This window comes from Cetorhinus maximus, chromosome 23 (assembly GCF_964194155.1).
Source record: "Cetorhinus maximus chromosome 23, sCetMax3.hap1.1, whole genome shotgun sequence".
Classification (NCBI taxonomy): domain Eukaryota; kingdom Metazoa; phylum Chordata; class Chondrichthyes; order Lamniformes; family Cetorhinidae; genus Cetorhinus; species Cetorhinus maximus.
The window spans coordinates 31,071,908-31,091,731 of record NC_135901.1 but is presented as its reverse complement, the minus strand read 5'-3'; the positions used below and the strand labels follow the sequence as shown (position 1 = coordinate 31,091,731).

At 46.0% G+C, this 19,824-nt stretch overlaps 3 protein-coding genes and 1 long non-coding RNA gene across 5 annotated transcripts in view; 1 reads left to right on the top strand and 3 right to left on the bottom strand.

The window, feature by feature from the left end:
• LOC144697120 (uncharacterized) overlaps positions 1–19,824 on the bottom strand; it is a 432,856-nt gene that overhangs the window by 177,727 nt on the left and 235,305 nt on the right. The gene's annotated exons all lie outside the window — the stretch shown is intronic.
• The window catches only part of LOC144697359 (uncharacterized), a 226,542-nt gene that overhangs the window by 24,271 nt on the left and 182,447 nt on the right, over positions 1–19,824 (top strand). The window lies entirely within an intron of this gene.
• LOC144697094 (uncharacterized) overlaps positions 1–19,824 on the bottom strand; it is a 391,382-nt gene that overhangs the window by 199,890 nt on the left and 171,668 nt on the right. The window lies entirely within an intron of this gene.
• LOC144697966 (uncharacterized) overlaps positions 1–19,824 on the bottom strand; it is a 164,609-nt gene that overhangs the window by 68,289 nt on the left and 76,496 nt on the right. The window contains exon 7 of the mRNA XM_078569918.1: positions 10,353–10,518. Within this exon, the coding sequence (XP_078426044.1) occupies positions 10,353–10,518 (166 nt within the window). The remainder of the gene's footprint in view (positions 1–10,352; positions 10,519–19,824) is intronic.

The window sequence follows — 19,824 nt, the reverse complement described above, 5'->3', positions numbered from 1 at the left end:
TTTGGCCCATCGAGTCTGGGCCGGTAAAACAAGTACCTAACTATTCTAATCCCATTTTCCAGCACTAGGCCCCTAGCCTTGTATGCCATGGCATCGCAAGTGCACATCCAAATACTTCTTAAATGTTATGAGGGTTTGTCCCTTGATCTGATTAACAGCAACTTCTATAACTATAAATCTCTGTCCCCTCACTCACCTTCCTCCCTATTCATTGCAACCCGAAATGATGCAACTATCCTCCTCCTGCTTTTCCCCCAATTGTACTCCCCTGAAGGTGCTGACTGTCTGGCTCAGTTTCACACTCAGCTGTTTTCCTCCCCAATATTACACCCAGCTGTCGAAATCTTTCCACCTGAAGTTAACAAACTGTTTTGCTAATGGGGCGTCACAACCAAATCCAGTGACTACCCACATGTACTTTGTGTAAGGGCGGGGTCACTGGGCCCCCCACCCCCACTTTCCACCCCAGTCCCAGGAGTTTGGAGACTGGGCTCCAGATGAGTAATGACGGCCGCAGCTTCCAGAATGCCCCGCGCTGGGAAAACCGCTCTATCCGCCGCGCGGGCTGGCGGCCCGGGACTGCGCATGTCCGAGGGAGAGGGGAAGGTGCGCATGTGTGGGAGAGTGTCCACCCCTTCCTGTCATGCTGAGGGGTTGACCAATGGTAAGACTTGGAGGACCGGAAAGACTCTGGTCCTCCAGCCAATCAGAGCGCGGGCTTTGTGTGAATGAAAATTGAGCTTCACACAGACTAAAACTTCCTCCTGTGTCCAACATCTGTGAGTAAAACACTTTCTTTTCTCCCCCTTTCCATTTCTTTTCTCATTCTGGGGGAAATTGTTGACTTGCAGGAACTGAAGGGGAAGGAAGTGAATCCAGGGAGGGTGCAGACTCTGGAAAGGTTGGCCCAGGTCTCTCTCTCTCTCTCTTTTAAAGACATTGACATCCTTCGCTCCCTCAGCTTGACACATTTATTTGTCTGGCTAAAAGGATGGTCTCTTTCCTAATGTTCACAATTAAAGGGGTGGTTTCCCCAGGAGATGGCTGACATTTAAAGGGACAATTTCAGGGTGTTTAACTGTCCTGTATTTTCAGGGATTGCTCCTTATTTTGCCTTTTGTCCCGTATTTCTAGGTCAGCCTGTGGGTGGGTAACTGATCCGGGGAGTCTCCAGGGTGAGTTTGAGTGATTCGAGTAGGACTGCAAGTGAGTGAGTCGGCCAGCAGAGAGATGATGATGTTGTGACTGACAAAATAAGTTGTAAGTTTTGACAGCACCTGTGGAGATAAAGACAGAGTTAACGTTTTGAGTCTGTATCATTCTTCTTCAGAGTCATACAGACTCGAAACATTAATTCTATCATTCTCTCCACAGATGCTCTCAGACCCGCTGAGATTTTCCAGCATTTTTTATCTTTGTTTCGGATTTCCAGCATCCGCAGTATTTCACCTTTATATAAGCTGTAAGTTTTAGTTGATTTTAAACTCCACCCCACCCCCCCTGCCACCATTATTGTGTCAAGACCCCTCCTCCCCACCCCCTCTCATATTGAATCCCAAAATCTCCCAACCTGCTCTCATGGTCACGAGCATCCCACCACCACCCATTCCCCCACCCATGCCTTCGGACGGCTGAAGTGTCCTTTATTTTACTTTGTAAGAATTTTGCCCCCTGGACAATATAGTAATAGAGGACAAATATATGTCTGATGTTCTGACAGGGGACACTTTAGATATATTACATATAGTTCTGCAATGAAGTTAATTTATTATCCTTTCCAGTCTTGTAGTATAGGACTGTAGCACGTTATATATTTCCAATCATAGAGTCAATAGGGCACAGAAGGTGTCCGTTTGATGACTCGAGTCCATGCCGACCCTCTGTAGAACAATCCAGTCAGCTCCATTCCCCCTCGATATCCCCATTCCCCTGTATGTTCATTTCCTTCAAGCGTCCATCCAATTTAATTTTGAAATGATTGATCGTCTCTGCATCCAGCATCCTCGTAGGCATTGGGTCCCAAGTCAGCACCACTCACTGCTGAAATAAAGTTCTTCCCCACAGCACCATGTATCTCTAATCATGTAAGTACTGTGTATTGCACACATTTTTAGTGCTGTAATGTTGAGTGTATATTAGGTACAGCAGGGTGAGAATGGAGGGAGAATGATGGCTTTTGTAAATTCCTTTTACAGAATATTAGAAGAGGAGGATTTCCAGACAGAAATCACAAACCAAATGTCAAGATCTGACAGTCAGTCAAGTCATCAGGACCTGAATGTCATCGGCCTTTGAATCAAGAAGGAGAAATATTTGTCTTTTCTGTCTGATTCAAAAGGTTTTAAACATCAGTGTGACTGGAAAAGCACTGAGGCACACACACCCGAGTGAGAGTGTTTCCAGTGCACTGACTGTGAAAAGAACTTTAACCAGTTACACAGCCTGAAAAAGCATCACACCATTCACAGTGAGGAGAGACATTATACATATTCTGTGTGAGGACAAGGCTTCAACTGATTGTTGGACCTGGAGAGACACAAGGACACCTGCACCATGGGGAAACCGTGGAAATGTGGGGACTGTGAGAAGGGATTCAAATCCCCATCTGACCTGGAAACTCATCGCCGCAGTCACACTGGGGAGAGGCCATTCATCTGCTCTGTGTGTGGAAAGGGATTCACTCAGTTACCCCACCTGCAGACACACCGGCGACTTCACACTGGGGAGAGGCCCTTCACCTGCTCTGAGTGTGGGAAGGGATTCACTCGGTCATCCAGTCTGCTGACACACCAGCAAGTTCACACTGGGAAGAGGCCGTTCATCTGCTCTGAGTGTGGGAAGGGATTCATTCAGTCATCCAATCTGCTGACACACCAGCACATTCACACTGGGGAGAGGCCGTTCACCTGCTCCGAGTGTGGGAAGGGATTCATTCAGTCATCCGACCTGCGGACACACCAGCGAGTTCACACTGGGGAGAGGCCATTCACCTGCTCTGAGTGTGGGAAGGGATTCATTCGGTCATCCCAACTGCGGACACACCAGCGGGTTCACACTGGGGAGAGGCCGTTCACCTGCTCTGAGTGTGGGAAGGGATTCATTAATTCATCAAACCTGCGGGCACACCAGCGAGTTCACACTGGGGAGAGGCCCTTCACCTGCTCTGACTGTGGCAAGAGATTCACTCGGTCATCCCAGCTGCAGACACACCAGCGAGTTCACACCGGGGAGAGACCATTCACCTGCCCTGAGTGTGGGAAAGGATTCAGTGTTTCATCCACCCTGTTAAAACACCAGCGAGTTCACAAGTGATTCCAGGGGTTGGATTCTGCTGTTATTGCTGCTGTTAATCGCATCCAGGACCGAGTCATGTTCATTCTGACACTTGGTGCAGTGGGAGGGTCGGAAGGTTTCTTTCTGCTGGATTGGCTGTTGCGAAAGTGGGGAGGGTCCGATAGAACAAGAGGGAAAGTCAGGGATTGGTTAGAGGGCAGGTGAGATTAAATAACAAAAATGCCATGGAACAAAAGACAAAGGGAGTGATAATGGTCGTAGTAAAGAAACAAAGCATTGCTGCAGTGTAAGTGTTAATGGCAGAATAAAGGACAGCTCTGTCTGAAAGCAAAAACATGAAAACAAGATGCAGACTGGCACTTGGCCAAAACAAAATCAAAACAGAGAACAGAGCTGATGGTCTGAAGTTGTTGAACTCAATGTTGGGTCCAGAAGGCTGTAAAGTGCCTCATCGGAGGATGAGGTGCTGTTCGTCCAGCTTGTGTTGGGCTTCTCGGGAACATTGCAGCAGGCCAAGGACAGAAATGTGAGCATGAGAGCAAGGTGGTGAATTATAATGGCAGCAACTGGAAGGTCAGGGTCATGCTTGTGGACTGAGTGGAGGTGTTCCACAAAGAGGGCAGGGAACAGGGGACGGATGAATTAAAGAGAAACCATTTGGGTCGAGAACATTGTGCACATCCTTTTACTCTGGTTGTCTTTGATCCGCAAGTAATTTTTTGTTTTTTTAACCATGTTCTGTTTTATTAATAAACTTTTATCAGTAAAAGTATTTGATTTTTCTGGACTTTTCATGATTAGATTTCTGCACTTTAGGGAAAGTGGGTGAGAGGGTTTGGCAGGCTCTTTAACAGAAAGTGAGTCCCTCTAAGGTAATTGGCAAAGGAGTCAGAGGGGGAAATGAGATTTTATTTTTTGATGCAGCGAGTTGTTCTGATCGGCCTGAAAGCAGATTCAATAGTGTCTTTCCAAAGGGTAAACTTGAAAGGTAAGAAAGATTGGCCAATGGGAAACGGCATTCTTCGCACACGCGCAGCTTCCCCTCTCCCTCAGACATGCGCAGTTCTGGGCCGGCCGCTTGCGCGGCGGATAGAGCGGTTTCCCCAGCGCGGGGGATTGTGGGAGCTGCTGCCGCCATTACTCATCCGAAGCCCGGCCTCCAAATCCTTGGGACTGGGATGGAAAGTGGAGGTGGGGGCGCAGTGACCCTGCCCTGACACAAAGTATATGTGGGTAGTCACTGGATATGATTGTGATGCCCCCCTTAGCAAAAGAGTTTGTTAACTTCATGTGTAAAGATTTAGACACCTGGATGGCATATTGGGGAGGGCACACGGTGAGTGTGAAACTGAACCGGAGAGTCAGAATCTTCAGGGGAGGAGAATTAGGGGGAAGCAGGAGGAGAGCAAAACAATGAATTGACGACAGGTTTATAGTTTTATAGGGAGAAGAATGTTTCATGAGTTTCTATCCTGCAGTTACCTGGATAACTTATGTAAACTCCTTTTACAGAGCTTTGGAGAGAGAGGATTTATCGACAAGAAACTCCAAACAATTAGCAAATTAGGATCTGACAGATTAATCCGATTCATCAGGCTTTGAATATCATTGGTCTTTGAATCTAGGAGGAGGAATGTTTCTCTCTTCCATCCATCGGAAAATATTTCAAACATCAGTGTGAATAGAAAAGCACCGAGACACAGACACCTGAGTGAGAGTGTTCCAGTGCACTGACTGTGGAAAGAACTCTAACCAGTTACACAATTTGAAAAAACATCACACCATTCACTGCAGGGAGAGATGATAACAGCTCATCTCACCCGCTCCACGGCTTCAACACACCCACTTTGTCCACATAGGTGCACCCGAAGAGTTCACAGTGTGAGGTCTCTACAAAACCCCACGATTCTGGGGCTGAGGGCCTCTGACAGTGTCCAGGGGTTCGATAGAAAACACGGTGATGGGATTTCAAACACAGAACATCTTTCTCACCGCAAGGCAGTTTAAGTCTGGTAAAATGTCTCTTTTCCAGCAGTGGCTCCTCAGGTCAGTGAGAACCCGAAATGGCGTCTGAGAGGATTTTCTAAACCAGATTTGGAGGTGACCCGATTTGCCCCCGTTCTCCTTTACTGTTCCTTACAGATTTTGCCGACTGCTCCCTCTGTTACCTTTTGCCTCCGATATTTCTTTCTGGGTTATTTCTCTACCTCTGTTTGTGCTTCTGATACAGTTTTGGGTCTTGAAATCCGAAATCTGAGACCATCAAATACAGAAACAAGACACAGGCAGTGTGATGGGAAATGTACAGAACTGGACCAGTTTTCTTCAATAGAGAAACTCTGCTGCCCATCTCCCAACTCACACTCAGTCCCGTTCACCTATCACCCTCTGTGCTCACTGACCAACATTGGCTCCCACTCAAGCAATGCCTCCATTTTAAAATTCTCCTCCTTGGGCCCGATCTTACCTCTGTAAAAGTGAATGGGATTTTGAGTGAGTTAAAATCTGGCCCATTCATTTCAAATCCCTCCATGATCTCACCCCTCCCCATCTCTGTAATCTCCTCCATCTCTACAACCCTCTGAAATACCTGTGCTCCTCTCATGCTGGAGCATCCCTGCTTTTAATCGCTCCACCATTGGAGGCCGTGTCTTCAGCTGCTTGGCTCCCAAGGTCTGGAATTCCTCCCTAACCCTCTCCAACTGCCAATATTGCTTTTCACCTTTAATACTCTCCTTAAAATCTGACTCTTTGTTCAAGCTTCTGATGATCTGACCTAATTTTTAAAAATTCATTCATGGGATGTGGATGCCACTGGCTAGGCCAGCATTAATTGCCCATCCCTAGTTGCCCTTAAGAAGGTGGTGGTGAGCTGCCTTCTTGAATCACTGCAGTCCATGTGATGTACATGCACCCACTGTGCTGTTAGGGAGGGAGTTCCAGGATTTTAACCCAGCAGCCGTGAAGGAACAGTGAAGTAGCTCCATGTCAGGATGGTGAGTGGCTTGGAGGGGAACTTGCCGGGTGGTGGTGTTCCCATCTATCCGCTGCCCTTGTCCTTCTAGATGGTAGTGGTGGTGGGTTTGGAAGGTGCTGTCGAAGGAGCTTTGGTGAATTTCTGCAGTGCAGCTTGTAGGTGGTACACACTGGCTGTTACTGTGTGTCGGTGGTGGAGGGAGTGAATGTTTGTGGATGTGGTGCCAATCAAGCGGGGCTGCTTTTTCCTGGACGGTGTCAAGCTTCTTGAGTGTTGTGGGAGCCGCGCTCATCCAGGCAAGTGGGGAATATTCCATCACACTCTTGACTTGTGCCTTGTAGATGGTGGATAGGCTTTGGGGAGTCAGGAGGTGAGTTACTCATCACACGATTCCTAGCCTCTGACCTGCTCTTGTAGCCACCATATTTATATGGCAAGTCAAGTTTAGTTTCTGGTCAATGGTAACTCCCAGGATGTTGATATTGCGGGGTTCAGTGGTGGTAATGCCATTGAACATAAAGGAGCGATGATTGATTCTCTCTCGTCGGAGATGGTCATTGCCTGACACTTGTGTAGCGTGAATGCTACTTGCCACTTGTCAACCCAAGCCTGGATATTGTACAGGTCTTGCTGCATTTGGACATGGACTGCTTCAGTATCTGAGGAGTCGCGAATGTGAACTTTGTGCAATCATCAGCGAACATCCCCACTTCTGACCTTATGATTGAAGGAAGGTCATTGATGAAGCAGCTGAAGATGGCTGGGCCTAGGACACTACCCTGAGGATCTCCTGCAGCGATGTCCTGAAGCTGAGATGATTGACCTCCAACAACCACAACCATCTTCCTTTATGCTAGGTATGACTCCAACCAGTGGAGAGTTTTCCCCCTGATTCCACTTGACTCCAGTTTTGCTAGGGCCCCTTGATCTTGGTCAAATGCTGCGCTGATGTCAAGGGCAGTCACTCTCACCTCACCTCAGGAGTTCAGCTCCTTTGTCCATGTTTGAACCAAGGCTGTAATGAGGTCAGGAGCTTAGTGGCCCCGGCGGAACCCAAACTGGGTGTCAGTGAGCAGGTTATTGCCGCTTGATAGCACTGTTGATGATCCCTGATGATCGAGAGTAGACTGATGAGGTGGTAATTGGCCATGTTGGATTTGTCCTGCTTTTTGTGTACAGGAAAGACCTGGGCAATTTTCCACATAGCCGGATAGACACCAGGAACAGTAGCTGTACTGGAACAGCTTGGCTAGGGGCGCAGCGAGTTCTGGAGCACAAGTCTTCAGTACTAGTGCCGGAATAAAGTCAGGGCCCATAACCTTTGCAGTATGCAGTGCCTTCAGCCCTTTCCTGATATCAGGTGCAGTGAATCGAATTGGCTGAAGACTGGCATCTGTGATGCTGGGGACCTCTGGAGAAGGCTGAGATTGATCATCCACTCGGCACTTCTGGCTGAAGATTCTTACGAATCCCTTCAGCCTTATCTTTTGCACTGATGTGCTGGGACCCTCCATTGAGGATAGGGATATTTGTGGAGCCTCCTCCTCCAGTCAACTGTTTAATTGTCCACCACCATTCATGATCGGATGTGGCAGGACTGCAGAGCTTAGAACTGATCCATTGGTTGTGGGATTGCTTATCTCTGTCTATCACTTGCTGCTTATGCTGGTTGGCATGCAATTAGTCCTGTGTTATAGCTTCACCAGGTTGACATCTTATTTTTAGGTATGCCTGGTGCTGATCCTGTCATGCACTCCTGCACCCTTCATTGAACCAAGGTTAATCCCCTGGGTTGATGGTCATGGCCCAACAACCTGGGCCATGAGGTTAGAGATTGTGTTCGAGTACAATTCTGCTCCTGCTGATGGCCCACAATGCCTCATGGTTGCCCAGTTTTGAGTTGCTAGATCTGCTCGAAATCTATCCCATTTAGCACGGTGGTAGTGCCACACATGATGGAGGGTATCGTCAATGTGAAGCCAGGGCTTCGTCTCCACACGGTCTGTACGGTGGTCACTCCTACCGATGCTGTCATGGACAGATTAATCTGTAGCAGGGAGGTTGTTGAGAATGAGGTCAAGCATGTTTTTCCCTCTTGTTGGTCCCCTCATCACATGCCTCAGACACAGTCTAATAGCTATGACCTTTTGGACTCGGCCAGCTCAGTCTGTGGTGATGCCACAGAGTCATTCTTGGTGATGGACATTGAAGCCCCCACCCAGAGTACATTCTGCGCCCTTTCCTCCCTCAGTGCTTCCTCCAAGTGATGTTCAACATGGACGAGCGCTGATTCATCAGCTGAGGGAGGGCGGTACGTGGTAATCAGCAGGAGGTTTCCTTGACCAAGTTTGACCTGATGCCATGAGACTTCATGTGGTGCGGAGCTGATGCAGAGGATTCTCAGGGCAACTCCCTCTCGACTTTATACCACTGTGTCACCACCTCTGCTGGTCCTGTCCTGCTGGTGAGACAGGTCAGACCCAGGGATGGTGATGGTGGTGTCTGGGACATTATCTGTAAGGTATGATCCCGTGAGGATGATAATGTCAAGCTATTGCTTGACTAGTCTGTGAGAAAGCTATCCCTATTTTGGCACTAGCCCTCAGCTGTTGGAAAGAATTGCTTTGCAATGTCGACAGGGCTGGGTTTCCCCTTGTTGTTTCTGGTGCCCATGTCGATCCCGGGTGGTCTGTAATGCTTCGTTCCTTTTTATTGGCCTTGTAGTCATTTGATACAACTGAGTGGCTTGCTCGGCCATTTCAAAGGGCATTTAAGAGTCAACCACATTGCTGAGGGCCCGGAGTAACATGCAGGCCAGACCAGGCAAGGACAGCAGATTTCCTTCCTTAAAGGACATCAGTGAACCAGATGGGTTTTTATGACAATCAATGACGGTTTCAAGACTTTTAACTCCAGATTTTTATTGAATTCAAATTCCACGAACTGCCATGGCAGGATTCGAACCCGAGTCCCCAGAGCATTGGGTGTCTGGATTACCAGTCCAGTGAACGAGTGCGAGGTTAAAGATTAAAGCTTTTTAACTGACAATCAATAATCATCCAGAGGGTGTGCAAGAAGGTATGTCCCTGTCCAATCAGTATGAGGGAGCAGGATAATGAACAGGTAGACTGACCAATGGGAACTGAGTGAGGTCAGGGGCACGGTCATTGACCACTAGGTGCGAGTGAGAGGGCTGATGGACAGGTGAACCATCCAATGGGAGGGGAGAGATATCTGGGGGTGGGTTTTATGTCCAATCAGTTCCCCCAGTGACAGGCCGCTCTGCCGCTAGAGATGTGAAACACAATGTGAAAATTCCGGAAACTCTGAGTGATTCAGTTCTGTGCATCATTTAATCAATTGAAGAATTGGAGTAAAGGGATATTTCAGCACATTCTTCAACTGCTCTCTGAACTTAGTCTGGGTCACAGCGTAAATAACAGTGTTTGTGCAGCAACTCAGGAGCTGCAGCATGAAGGCAAATTCCAGGACAAAATCATTTAGATATACAGACTTATACCCAAACCACAACATTCGGACCCATATAGAATAAAACATGAACATTGACCATAACAGGATGAAATTGGCCGAGATCACAAACAGTAAAATGATGGATTTCCTTCGACTCTCCATCTCTGGGTCTTTGGGACTCTCCCCACTGCTGTGAGCCCGGAGTCTCCTGCGGGCTCTGCTGGTCACCTCAATGTGTCTGACGGTGAAAACATTGAGCAGCAGAATCAGGACAAATGGGACACACGGGGTTAGAATGATGTGGAGGAACTCGATTGTTACCCAGAATGGAGAGACCTGAATCCTCATTGTGACCTCACAAACCCAGGGAATGTTCCCCAGCCAATAACGAGAGGTTAACATAAAATACCAGAAAATGTTCTTTAAACAGCTCAGCACAGTCACTGCTCCCAGAACCACAGCCGCCGTTTTCTCGCTGCAATATTTACTTTTCAGCTTCTGGCAACAAATGGCCACAAATCGATCAAAGGTGAAAGTGACGGTGAACCAGACAGAACAGTCAGTGGCTGCATAAAGCAGGACAGCGTGGATATTGCACACGGGGATGTACCACAGGAAAATAAAATGTTCCCGATAAACAATTGGAATGTGTCTCAGTATCAGGTCGAGGGTAATGACCAGTAGATCCGCCACTACCATGGCCACCAAGTAGCGAGTGACACATTTGGAGAGGCCACAGTTTTGGCGAGATAGGATAACAGTCGTCACTAAGTTAACTGTGAGGAAAGACAAAAGAAACAATGAAATTATACATCAGGCTGGGAGCAAAGTTACCAATTTGATTGAGGAGTTACTGAGATGTTCAAATGTGTTAATCCTCACTTGCAACTCAGGCCCCCTGACATTCGCAACCCTTATCTGAATATATTCCGCTTCAGACACAAAATGCAAAGCAAAACAAACACTCACTGCTCAAAAACACAGACACAAAAATAAGAAAAGATGATTTCTGGAAAATTAATGTGCAATTAGATTATTAGAAATGTAGACCAGAAACAGGTCACTCCTTTACAGTCCATAAGATGGCGATTGAAAATGTTGCAGGCCTGAAGGATTCTCTCCTAGTTTCTTGAAGACACATGTAGGTTGGAAATTTCTGGCCTTTGGTCCAAACTGTGGTTGAGCCTCTGTAATGAAGAAATGTAATAGCAGGTAAAATGTATTCGCCCCTTTTACTGGCCGAGGTGACTTCCAAACAGGGTTTTCTTTTTGATGGGTTGGGATCTCTTCCCTCAGGATCTTCTTCTTTCCTTCGATTGTCCGACCGCCTTCTGGACATTCAGAGAAAAAGCTTCCAGTATCGAATGTTTCAGAAATGTCAGTTATATAATGTTTGTTATGAAGTGTTTTTTCATCTTAAACTGTCTCCCTGTCCTGTGACTACAGTGACCGATTTCCATTGTCCACACATTGACATGCCCGTTATGAACAGCCTCCGAGTCTCTCCGTGCACCTCCACCCTCCCAACAAGGTCCACGGGAATATGACTTGACCATGACAGGGGTGACAGGAGTGGGAGCCGGGAGTGATGGCGGGAGCTGGGACTTACAGGGTGAAGCTGGGTTGATATTTCCTCCAGACCCACACCCAGATACACAAATGCTGACTCTTGGGGTGTGTACACTGTCCCAGGAGAGGCACAGGAAGGAAGAAATATCCCCTCGTGTGGGACTGATAGTCCCAATAAGTCGGAGGATGGACGTTGCTTGACTGGGAGTGAGTTTATGTCAGCAGATACAGGGGGGACTGGGAAATGGGACTTGTTGCGGCTTAGGACACAGGTTGCAGACTGCTGTTTCTAGAGCGTGAAATGTAGGAGAGCAGCCAGAGATGTGTTGGAAATAGTCAAGTCTCGATGTAACAAAGGCATTGACGAGGATGCCAGGAGTGGATGGGCTGAGGCGGGGGTGAAGTCGGGTAATGTTATTGAGGTAGAAATAGGCGGTTTATTGAAGGTGTGAATATATGATACCAAGTTTGTGAACAGTCTGGTTCAGGCTGAAACAGTTACCAGGGAGAATGATGGAGCTAAGAGCTGGGTAACAGAATTTGGTGCGAGGACTGAAAACAATGGCTTCAGCCTTCCCAATATTTAATTGGAATGAGAGATGTGTGAGGGATTAGATTTTGGTGGGGGTGGGGGTTTGGTGGGGGGAGGTGGGTGAACATGGAGATCCAACACAAGCTAAATGGACCGAATTTATAGAGGGTGCAAGAACAGAGAGACCTGGGGTATTTGTTGAGGCATCTGAACCACATCTTGAGCTAATGTCATGTTCAATGAGAGTCCTTGTATGAAGGTGGTTTTCATTGTCCCTTCTCTGGGTGTCTGTCTGAGGCTGCTGTGGGGTTTGTAATGATATTTGAGTAGATTAAGGTTTTAAGATGTACTGATTGATACATCTGAATCCAATAATAAACTAATTGCTTATAAACAACAAATAAAGATCTTTTTAGAGCTTTAACCCAAACAGGTGGACCCTGAAACTTCACTGGTGAAGTTTAATAGAAGTTTTATTTTAATAAATGAATTAATGAGCAATTACTAAAGGTTGCTGATAACAGGCATGTGCTTGAGTACAATGTTAATGTTACACAAGGTTTTTTCTCTTCTAAATTTCAAACTGAGGAAAATATTAAGTTCGAGGCTGAATTTTAAAAAAAGAATAGAGGGTAAAGCCCGAATTTATTCAACTGATGTGATTCTGTAAAATTTACAAAAGAAATACCCTGCAGAATTGAATAATCCTCTGGACTGATCGGTTCTGCAGTGTTATGACCAGGATGGGAGCAGTGTGTAGTTTATCTAGCCCCAGTGCTCCACAGGTCGCACCATAAGCGTTAATATTTCGTACACTCACCAAAACGGCCAATTGTTTATCTTCGCTTCTGCTGGACCCAGAATGAAACCACGCTTCTTTCAATAAACTCAGAATGATTGATTTATTATGAAACAAGATCTCTCTTTAAGTTAAAATAAGTAGCTAAACTGGATAACATACAATTTGTAATCCAGAAGTGTAATGATTTACCGCTTTTAAAATTCCAACAGACATACACACACATACACACACAAAAACACACGCGTGCGCGCGCACATGCACTCAAAGCAAAACAAAGGGCAAGACAAGTAAGGCCTCTGCAGAGATTGGCATAGATGGAGCACTGGTCATAGTAGTTGTCTAGAGATCCTTACCAAAGGATCTTAGGTGAAGCACTGTCTTTGTTAACTCTCGCCTGTTGCAGCTTCATAGGCTTTCAAAATATAAACAAATTACTCTGAGATGAGAATTTTCTGGCTGAAGGTGAACCACCATCAATACAGGGAGAGACAGATCGAGAGAGAGCGAGAGAGAGAGAAGCAATCTTCCTTCACAGTTTGCTCATAAAACACACATTGAGTTGAAAAAAACATGCTCAGCCAGAATTTCTACCAGGCCAGGTATTTTTCAGCCAATCAGCAGGATCCCAAAGCCTGGCAACAGCAGTTTTAAAATAAATTTTAGCTCAAGTAAACAAAGTAGTTTTTACTTCCCCAGGTGTCTTGCTGGTCATTAAGCTGAAGTCGTGTGATTTCTTGGAAAAAGTAGCTTGCTCACAGACCAAAGTGAACTTCTAACCTTTGAAAAACATTCAGGAGAGTGTCCAAATAATTCAATGTCCTCCACCTTTTTAAAAGCATATAGTTCTTGGAGATATGGATTCCTAACATTAGTTTTACTGTAGATGGATCGATAGGTCGTTACAGTGAATACGTCTATTCTGGTAATGCAGTTCGTGAAAACATGTGGGTGTGGTAAGATATTTTACCCCTTTGGAATCAACGAAGCCTCATCCCCTTTCACATGGTAAGAGTAATGACAATTCATTGTAGTCTCGCATACCCTCCAATCTAGTTTATTTACCTGTCCTACCTGTTCTACCCGCCCTCGTTGTTACCAAGGATGAATCTGGCCACGTTGCTGTGGAAGGTTCCAAGCTGTTGGACCCTACCATACCCACCAATCCCTTGTAAAAAAGCTTATGCAGAAAACAGTTTTGACCACAAGACTATCAGGTGGTCGCTGCATAACATCCTTGAGGCCCTCATAACTTGAGTTCAGTTCTTTTGCCCATGTTTGGGCCAAGGCTGCAATGAGGTCAAGATCTGGGTGGCCCTGGTGGAACCCAACTGAGTGTCAGTGAGCAGGTCATTACTGAGTCAATGCTACTTGATAGCACTGTCGATGACCCCTTCCATCACTTTGCTGATGATCAAGGGCAGACTGATGGGGCGGTAATTGGCCGGGTTGGATTTGTCCTGCTTTTTGTGGACAGGACATACCTGGGCAATTTTACACATTGCTGGTAATTGTAGTGGAACAGCTTGGCTAAGGGTAAAGCTGGTTCTGGAGCACAAATCTTCAGCACTGTTGCCGGAATGTTGTCAGGGCTCATAGGTTTTGCAGAGTCCAGTAGCTCTGTCTACTGCATGCTGCTTATGTTGTTTGGCACAAAAGTAGCCCTGTGCTGTAGCTTCACCAGGTTGACACCTCATTTGCCTGGTGCTGCTCTTGACATGTCCTACTGCACTTTCCTTTGAACCAGGGTTGATTCCCCTGGCTTGATGATAACGGTAGACCATAAGACATAGGAGCAGAAATTAGGCCAATTGGCCCATTGAGTCTGCTCCTCCATTCAATCATGGCTGATACGTTTCTCAACCCCATTCTCCCGTCTTCTCCCCGTAACCTTTGATCCCCTTACCAATCAAGAACTTATCTATCTCAGTATTAAATACACTCATTGACCTGGCCTCCACAGCCTTCTGTGGCAATGAATTCCATAGATTCACCACTCTCTGGCTAAAGAAGTTTCTCCTCATCTCTGTTCTAAAGGTCTGCCCTTTACTCTGAGGCTGTGCCCGCGGGTCCTAGTCTCTCCTGCTAATGGAAACATCTTCCCCACGTCCACTCTATCCAGGCCTTTCTGTAAGTTTCAATCAGATCCCCCCTCATCCTTCTAAACTCCATCGAATATAGACCCAGAGTCCTCAAACGTTCCTCATAAGTTAAGCCTTTCATTCCTGGGATCATTCTCGTGAACCTCCTCTGGACCCTCTCCAGGGCCAGCACATCCTTCCTGAGATACGGGGCCCAAAATAGCTCACAATATTCTAAATGTGGTCTGACCAGAGCCTTATAAAGCCTCAGCAGCACATCCCTGCTTTTATATTCTAGCCCTCTCGGAATAAATGCCAACATTGCATTTGCCTTCCTAACTACTGACTCAACCTGCAAGTTAACCTTAAGAGGATCCTGGACTAGGAATCCCAAGTCTCTTTGCACTCCAGATTTCTGAATTCTCTCCCCATTTAGAAAATAGTCCATGCCTCTATTCTTCCTACCAAAATGCATGACCTCACACTTCCCCATGTTGTATTCCATCTGCCACTTCTTTGCCCATTCTCCTAACTTGTCCAAATCCTTCTGCAGCATCCCCGCCTCCTCAATACTACCTGTCCCTCCACCTATCTTTGTATCATCTGCAAACTTAGCCAGGATGCCCTCAGTTCCTTCATCTAGATCATTAATGTATAAAGTGAAAAGTTGTGGTCCCAATACTGACCCCTGCGGAACTCCACTAGTCACCGGCCACCATCCTGAGAAGGACCCCCTTATCCCCACTCTCTGCCTCCTGCCAGACAGCCAATCTTCTATCCATGCTAGTACCTTGCCTCTAACGCTATGGGCTCTTATCTTACTGAGCAGCCTCCTGTGCGGCACCTTGTCAAAGGCCTTCTGGAAGTCCAAGTAGATAACATCCATTGGCTCTCCTTTGTCTAACCTACTCATTACCTCCTCAAAGAATTCTAACAGATTTGTCAGGCATGACCTCCCCTTGATGAAACCATGCTGACTTTGCCCGATTTTACTATGCACTTCCAAGTATTCTGAAATCTCATTCTTAATAATGGACTCTAAAATCTTACCAACAACTGATGTCAGGCTCATCGGCCTGTAATTTCCCTTCTTTTGCCTCACTCCCTTCTTAAAACAGGGGGGTTACATTAGCGATTTTCCAGTCCTCTGGGACTCTCCCTGACTCCAGTGATTCCTGAAAGGTCACCACTAACGCCTCCACTATCTCTTCAGCTATCTCCTTCAGAACTCTGGGGTGTAATCCATCTGGTCCAGGTGATTTATCCACTTTCAGACCTTTCAGGTTTCCTAGCACCTTCTCCTTGGTAATGGCCACCATACTCACCTCTGCCCCTCGACTCTCTTGAACTTTGGGGATGTCACTCGTGTCTTCCACTGTGAAGGCTGACGCAAAGTACCTATTCAGTTCCTCCGCCATTTCTTTGTTCCCCACTACTACTTCTCCAGCGTCATTTTACAGCGGCCCAATGTCCACTTTTGCCTCTCTCTTACCCTTTATATATCTAAAAAAACTCTTGCAATCTTCTTTTATATTACTGGCTAGTTTACCCTCATATTTAATCTTCTCCCTCCTTATTTCTTTTTTTAGTTGTCCTCTGTTGGTCTTTGTAGGCTTCCCAATCCCCTGGTTTTCCACTGCTCTTCGCTGCATTGTATGCTTTCTCTTTAGCTTTTATGCTGTCCCTGACTTCCCTTGTCAGCCATGGTTGCCTCGGCCACCCTTTAGTATGCTTCTTTTTCCTAGGGATGAATTTTTGCTGTGTCTCCCAAATTACTCCCAGAAACTCCTGCCATTGCTGTTCCACTGACTTTCCTGTTAGGCTCATCTCCCAGTCAATTCTGGCCAGCTCCTCCCTCATACCTCTGTAGTTGCCTTTATTCAACTGTAATACCGTTACATCTGATTCCAACTTTTTCCTCTCAAGGTAGAGTGGGGGATTTGAGGTTACAGATTTGTTCAAGCACAGTTCTACTGCTGCTGATGCCTACAGCGCCTCATGGGTGTGTGTGTATGTGTGTGTTTGTGTGTGCGTGTGTGTGTGTGTGTGTGCATGCACATGTGTGAGTGCATGCTCTGCTGAAAGGTATATGTGAAACTAAGACAGGATCACATGACACACTTCCCTTCTATTGATGTCATGCTGATACCCCTTAAAGGCATATTACAATATAAAGGAACAAAAGTCAGGAAGGTAACATAATTAGCTAAGTTAGATCCCAGCTGGAGTATTGTGTCCAATTCTAAGGAGCACACATTTGCCAGAATTTCAATAACTTAGTGAAAATACAGAGGTGATTTACTGGAATGGTTCCAGGGATATGGGAATTCAGTTACATAGAGAGATTGGAAAAGCCCCGATTGCTCTCTTTAGAAGACTAAAGGGTAAGGAAAGATTTAATCTAGAATTTCAAATTCATGAAAGGTTTTGACAGAGTAATTAAGGTAAAACTGGTTCAAGTGGCTGAAATTTCAGGAATAAGAAGACATAAGAAGGAATAAGGTAATTGAAAAAGAAACATCGGTGAAATGAGGAGAATTATCTTCAATAGCGAGTTGTTGGGATCTGGAATTCATTGCCTGAAAACATGGTGGAAGCAGATTCAATAATATCTTTCAAAAGGGAATTTAACAAATGCTTGAAAAGGAAACACAGAGGGGTCTGGGGAATGAGGAGCGATTGGTGCTCATTGCATAGAATGAAATAGCTCTCACAAAGAGACAGCACTGACACAATGCTTTTCTCCTATTTCATCTCTGACATGTGGCTGTGCAGGTCAGAGTGACAGAGGAACTTCTGCTCAGGTCAGTGTGACAGACACAGAGCTGGATGATGAATGAATCCATTTTTGTTTCATCAATCTCCGACTCAAACAGGAAGAGACAGAGAGTTAAGGTCTGGAGACATACGGAGTGAAAGAGAGAAAAGGAACGTGGAGACACAGGGAAACGAAGGTTTGTGCTACTTTTCGGGTGTAAGGGTCACGATTTGCGATCTGTCTGTGTCTGTTCCTGTTGAAGCTGCGTGATGCCTCCTCATTTCCATCAGATCTCCCTGCTGCCCAGCATGACACATGCTCAGCAGGGGCTCTAACAGTGTGTGAGACTGGCACGTGTTTCAGCCAGTCTCCAGCTCTTAAAGGCAGTCAGTCCCTCTTAAAGGGAAGCTGCTCTGATTCACAGGAGGCTGCTGCTGCTGCTGACTGTCAATGCTGCAATTGGAGACAAGGTGAATGGAGTAGAACCATAGAAACCATAGAACCATAGAAAAGTTACAGCACAGAAGGAGGCCATTCAGCCCATCTTGTCCATGCCAGCCCGAGGACACCCAGGTGCCCTTTCTAATCCCACCTTCCTGCACCCGGCCCATAGCCCTGCAGCTTACAGCACTTAAGGTGCAGATACAGGTACTTTTTAAAAGAGTTTAGAATTTCTGCCTCTGCCACCAACTTGGGCAGCGAATGCCAGACTCCCACTACCCTCTGCGTAAAAAAGTTCTTCCTCATGTCCGCCCTACACCTTCTGCCATTTATCTTGAATCTATGTCCCCTGGTTCTAGAATTCTCACCAAGGGAAACAATTTTATCCTGTCCACTCTATCTATTCCCCTCGTAATTTTGTACACCTCAAACAAGTCACCTCTCAGCCTTCTTTGTTCTAAGGAAAATAACCCCAACCTATCCAATCTCTCCTCGTAGCTACACTTTTCTAACCCTGGCAACATTCTTGTAAACCTCCCCTGCACTCTCTCCAGAGCTATTACGTCCTTCCTGTAATGTGGTGACCAGAACTGCACACAATACTCCAGTTGTGGCCTCACCAGTATTTTATACAATTCCAACATTATATCCTTACTTTTATATTCCTAACCTCTACCAATGATGGAGATCATTCCATATGCCTTCTTTACAACCTTGTCTACTTGAACTACTGCCTTCAGGGACCTGTGTACTTGTACACCAAGATCTCTCACTTCATCTACCCCTCTTAGTGTAGTCCCATTTACTGTGTAATCCCTGTAACTGTTTGATCTCCGTGAATGTATGACCTCACACTTCTCTATCTTAAAATCCATCTGCCACTTTACCGCCCACTCCACCAACCCATCTATATCGTTTTGGAGATTATGGCTATCCTCTATGCTATCCACTACTCGGCCAATCTTTGTGTCATCTACAAATTTTCCAATCGTGCCCCCCACGTTCTCGTCCAAATCGTTAATATATAATACAAACAGCAAGGGTCCCAACACCGAGCCCTGTGGAACACCACTTGAGACAACTTTCCATTCGCAAGGGCATCCATCGACCATTACCCTTTGTTTCCTGTTACAAAGCCAACCTTTTATCCAGTTTGCCACATTACCCTGAATCCCATGGGCTTTGATTTTCCTGACCAATCTGCCATGTGGGACTTTGTAAAATGCCTTGCTAAAATCAATGTACACAACATCCACTGCACTACCTTCATCAACCCTTCTTGTCACTTCCTCAAAGAACTCAATCAAATTTGTGAGGCAAGACCTTCCTTTAACAAATCCATGCTGACCATCCCTGACTAGTTCATACCTTTCCACATGACAGTTAATCCTATCTCTCAGGATTGATTCTACTAATTTGCTCACCATCGATGTAAGACTAACTGGCCGATAATTGTTTGGCATTTCCTTTGATCCGTTTTAAACAAGGAACTACCTTTGCATTTCTCCAGTCCTCCGGTACCTCCCCTGTATCTAGTGAAGATTGGAAAATCATCCTCAGAGCATCTGCTATCTCCTCCCTGACTTCCTTCAGCAGCCTCAGAAACAATCCATCTGGCCCTGGTGACGTATCAACTTTCAAGGATTTCAACCCTTCGAGTACTTCCTCTCTCTTTATGACTATCCAGTCCAATATCTCTCAGTGTTCCTCCTGGACTACTATGTCTACATCCCCCCTTTCCTTTGTAAACACGGAGACAAAATATTCATTCAAAACCCTTCCCACAGCCCTTGCATCTTCACACAAGTTTCCATCTTCATCTCTGATAGGTCCCACTTTTTCCTTAACTAACCTTTTAGCATTAATGTATTGGTAAAACATCTTTGGTTTATCTTTAACTTT